The sequence below is a fragment of the Solenopsis invicta genome, unplaced genomic scaffold (genome assembly GCF_016802725.1).
Source record: "Solenopsis invicta isolate M01_SB unplaced genomic scaffold, UNIL_Sinv_3.0 scaffold_1124, whole genome shotgun sequence".
Classification (NCBI taxonomy): domain Eukaryota; kingdom Metazoa; phylum Arthropoda; class Insecta; order Hymenoptera; family Formicidae; genus Solenopsis; species Solenopsis invicta.
Window position 1 is genome coordinate 1 of NW_024105242.1, and position 5,132 is coordinate 5,132.

General features: G+C 43.3%; 1 protein-coding gene across 1 annotated transcript; it reads left to right on the forward strand.

The window, feature by feature from the left end:
- The first annotated feature begins 6 nt into the window (after window positions 1–6).
- Window positions 7–1,553, forward strand: LOC120359851. Its single transcript, XM_039459247.1, has one exon. The coding sequence runs from the start codon at window positions 146–148 to the stop codon at window positions 1,526–1,528; it is 1,383 nt and encodes a 460-aa protein (XP_039315181.1). The 5' UTR covers window positions 7–145; the 3' UTR covers window positions 1,529–1,553.
- The last annotated feature ends 3,579 nt before the right edge of the window (window positions 1,554–5,132 follow it).

Consider the following 5,132-nt stretch of genomic DNA (forward strand, 5'->3'; position numbering starts at 1 on the left):
ACTGGGGAGGGAATGCAATTTGCAATAGCCAGCCTTTAGCGATCACTCTGGGGCACCTGCCGACCCCCCGGAGCAATAGGCTTACCCTCGGCACGGGAGCTCTGCCAGGGTGGACTTTTCTTCTCACCATACTCGTGGGATCAAAATGACGGAACGTAACTTAAAAATAAACCTAACCAAACTAAAGACAAATCTACACAAAACAAGAACGACTTCTGAAACGGCTACTACCGGAACCCCGCCTGGTAACGCGAGCGCAACACCCACCGACTCGCCATACTATCCACAGACTCTGAACCCCTTCGAAAGGAGAGACTCGATTCGCCGATCTCCGCAAGAATCAGCAACACACTCTTTGAAAGATTCGGACTCGGAGTCCGACATACATCCGCAAGCCGAACCTAAGAAGATAGCACCGGGAACAAACGCGCAAGAAAGGGACGGAAAAACGGGAAAAATCACAGAGACGGAGAAACCAGGAAGAATGACGCTCGAATACTTAAGAAAGGAGAGGAAAGGCTTGGAGGATTTCCTCTTCAACGAAAACAATAAGATTAGCAAAAATGCTATTAAATTCATCCTGTCAAAATGGATGACGTTAGAAGGAAAGTTGCAAGAGGAAATCATTGAGAGGGAAAAGCTCATATTCCACCTTGACCACCAAAAAGCTGCACCTAGGACATACGCCCAAATCACTGAAGACCAATCCCTCCCTGAAAAAAGAAGAAGAGAACAGAGTACAATTAGAAATAGCTACTATACTAATAACAATAAAGAAGTAGTATTAATAAAGCCAGAGGATGGCGATAAGGACGGAAGGACAAACGAAGAAATAAAAGAACAACTAACAAATGAACTAAAATCTGTCAAGAAAAAGCTAAAGATCCAGGGAATAAAACAAATGAGGAGGAAAGGATTAATCATAGAACTAGACAGTAAAGAGGATATAAATCTACTAAAGAAAGTAGACCTAAGTAAGAAAAAATTAAAACTCGAAGAACCAAAGAAAACTCCTCCCTCGATAATTATTTATGACACTGAAAACAGTCTCTCAGGAGAAGAAGTCTGTAATGACTTAATCAATAAAAACTTTGAGCATTTAAATGAAGATGAGCTAAACAGATTGAAAAATGAAACCTCAATTAAATACAGCTATAAAACCAAAACAAATAGCACAAATTGGGTAATACAAATGCCGGGAACTCACGCTAGTCTTATAATAAATAAAGGCAGGGCCTATGTCCAATGGAGGAGATATAGGGTCAAGGAGTACGTAAACGTAGTCAGGTGTTTCAAGTGCCACTTATACGGACACACCGCAAAAGTCTGCTCGGCCCCAGACCAAATTTGCGAGACCTGTGGTAGCAAGGAACACCTTAAAAAGGACTGCGATAAAGGCGCAGAACCGAGCTGCATAAACTGCACCCGCGCAAGACGTAAAGACAATAAGCATAGCGTGCGAAGCAAAGACTGTCCAGAATATCTTAAACACGTGAGAGTATACCACAACAAAGTACAATGGGACTAAAAATTGCCCAAATAAATGCTCAAAGGTCGCGCGCTGTAGCGACAAACCTACAAAAGATATTCAATGAATACAGTCTGGACATCCTATGCATACAAGAGCCATACGCATATAAAGGAAAAATAAGGGGCTACACAAGCCCAGGGCAAAAGGTCATACAACCCGTCAAAGAGAACGCGTGGGTAGCCTCGGTCACTAGAGAAGGTAACCTAGACATCTTCCAAAACACAGACCTAGAGTCGGAACACATCATGTGTTTTCAAGTGTGCACAAGGCATGAGCAACTCTACATTGTAAATGTATATTTCCAGTTCTCAATAGATATTAGGCCAATTCTAGATGACCTGGAAAACATCATGTGTAACCTATCTGGAAATAAGATAATACTCACAATGGACGCAAACGCTAGGTCAGACTGGTGGTTCTCAGACACCACGGATGAAAGGGGAAGAGAACTGGAAGAGTTTATTATGAGACATAACTTATGCATCATCAACAAACCAAATAACCCGCACACGTATCTAACAGAAAGAGGAGAGTCGAACATTGACGTCACTCTTGCAAGTGGGAATATGGCAAACAGCCTAAAAAACTGGAGAGTGGATACAATTTGTACCACAAGCGACCACAACCTCATAACCTTTGAGATTGAAGAAAGGACGCCAATGAGGAATAAATGGAGCGTGCAAACCGGCTACAACCTGAGGAAAGCAAACTGGGAATCCTTTAGTATATTGACTAAAACACAGCTTTGTGGAGCTCTATTAGACGATATCAAAAGTAGCAATGCCAACAGGGCAATAGAGCTATTTAATAAGACTCTTGGCAAAATATGTGACAAATCTATCCCAAAGAGGAGGCTAGCGAGCAAAACGGTTCCATGGTGGACCGATGAACTAACAGCGCTACGGGCACGATCAAACAAAGCCAAGAAGCAACTTGTTCGGGCGAGAAGGATGCACCTTGAAGATGTAATGGAGCATGAAAGGCGCTACAGAGAAACAAGAAACAAGTACGTCTCGCAAATAAAGAAAGAAAAGACAAGTGCCTGGAGAGTCTTTGTCACAAAAGTTGGAAACGAGGATCCGTGGAGTGTCGTTTACAAGATAGTCTGCGACAAAATAAAAAGACCAAACTATTTCTGCACACTCACCCTCCCCTCAGGAGGAAAAACGCAAAACTGGACGGAAACGATGGACGCTCTACTCGACAAATGCATCCCGGCGGATAATAAGAAAGAAGAAGGTGATATACACCATGAACTAAGGTCACAAAACAAAAGATATAGCAACAGTAATCTGGAACAGGATATCTCAGAAGAAGAAATAGACTACGCTGTCAAGAAGATAAAAAGGAACAAAGCCCCAGGGGCAGACGGCATAAAAGGTGAGATAATTAAAGCAGTATGGGCAAACAACAAGACCGCGCTAAGTCTCATATTAAACAAGTGCCTGAGGGAACGGACGTTTCCAAATGAATGGAAAACCGCATCACTACGCATCATATTAAAAGATAGCAATAAAGACAGAGGCAAAATAAACTCGTATAGGCCAATCGCACTATTACCAACAGCGGCAAAGGTTTTTGAAAGAATCCTGATCAACAGAATTATTGTATGCTATAGAGAGTCGGGCCTGGAAAGTAATAGACAGTTTGGTTTTAAACCGGGCTGCTCTACGGAAGACGCACTTATCGCCTTTAAGGAAGGGCTGAGCACCAATAAAAAGTACGTAGTTGCCCTTTTTATCGACATTGAAGGGGCCTTTGATAACCTCTGGTGGCAAGCAATCAAGAACAGGCTAATCAAGGCAAACTGCAGCGGTACCCTGGTTGATATTGTGGAAAAGTACTTTAGCAAAAGAAAAGTGGTGGTAAAATCCAACTTCAAAGAAGCCCATAGGTTCATGCAGAAAGGATGTCCACAGGGCTCAATAATAGGCCCAACGATGTGGAACCTCTGCATGGACGCACTATTAAACAGACTCTCGGAGGCAAACGAAGAAGTGGTCACAATAGCTTACGCAGATGACCTAGCGATCCTGATCAAGGGTAACTCAAGATCAGAACTGGAGAAAGCAGGGGGAAAAATAATTGAGACTGTCGACAAATGGTGCGTCTTACATAAGCTAAGAGTATCTGCGGCAAAAACAACTGCACTCCTAATGAAGGGAAAGCTAGACAAAGAAAGAATGCCTAGAATAAAGCTTGGTACACAAAATATCAAATTTGCCTCAGAAGTAAAATACCTAGGAGTGCAAATCGATGCCAAATTAAACTTTGTAACACACGCAAAGAACCTAAGAGAAAAATTAGTCAAATTTGTGATGCAAATTAGAAGGGTTGCTAGAGATGAATGGGGCCTAAAGAAAAACGTACTAAGAACACTATACAAAGCAGTGGCAATCCCAATTGCCACTTACGCAGACGCGCTGTGGTACGACAGAGTACCGCAAGCCCTAGTCAAAAGACACATTACAGCAGCGCAGCGGGCGCTACTTCTGGTGATCACAAAGGCATGCAGAACAACATCGACAAGCGCTATGCAGGTTATCAGTGGGCTGATGCCGCTCGACTTAGAAATAATCCAGCAAGGCATTATAAACCAGATGAAAAGGAACAACGATGTACAATGGAAGGGCTACACATATAGAGCCAAGGCAGATACAAAAGATAGGAACGTAGAGGACGAGATTACACAAATCAAGAAAGAAGTGGAAAGAGAATGGCAGAGAAGATGGTCGGAAGAGGAACATGGTAGGTTAACCTACCGCTTCATAAAAGAAGTCACCTTCTCAAGACAAAACGACTGGTTTAAACCAAGCAAGGAGGGTACATACATTCTGACGGGCTATGGCCCAATAAATAGCACACTCTTTGCAAGAGGAGCTGCTGAGGATACAAGATGCCCAATCTGCGGCATAGAAGAGACTAGTGTACACATCCTGCAGGACTGCGTGGGATATGAAGACATTAGATATATGGAACTAAAGGAGGGAACTGAAGACCTAGAAGATACGATCAACAATGAGGAGAAATTCAATAAGTTTACAGAATATGCCGGTAGAGCATTTGAAATAAGGAGAACGTACTTAGAAAACGCTAGATAAAGCAGGTCCGCCTCCTCGCGGTTAGGGACGGGCAACGGCAGCCACGGCTGACGGCTAAAGGACCTGAAAGAAAGAAGATGAAAGAAGAAAGAAAACAAAACCAACAAAATTACCAAAGAGTAATACACAAAACAAGCAAGAGACGCAACACAGCAATGAGTGAAAGCTCGAGCTGTACAAGATGATGAACTAAATGAAAAAAAAAAAAAAAAAAAAAAAATGTCCCTATCTACTCCCTCTCGTGGTGCGGCACCTTGACGTGGTGAGGGGGGTCATGTCCTAACGGACGTGCCTAAGACCGTACCGTACCGGATCCTCTTAAAGGACGGTATACTGCACTGCTCATAATGAAGTGAAGGGGGCAACAGCCTGTGTGGTGAGAAAGACGGTTGGAGTAGTGTCCTTTCGAGGCCCCCTCATCGATGATCGACACCGTCCGCACTTTGTGTGGACGTGGGGCAGTTGTAGCAAATACGAATGAGTCAGGGTCAGGGTGATTG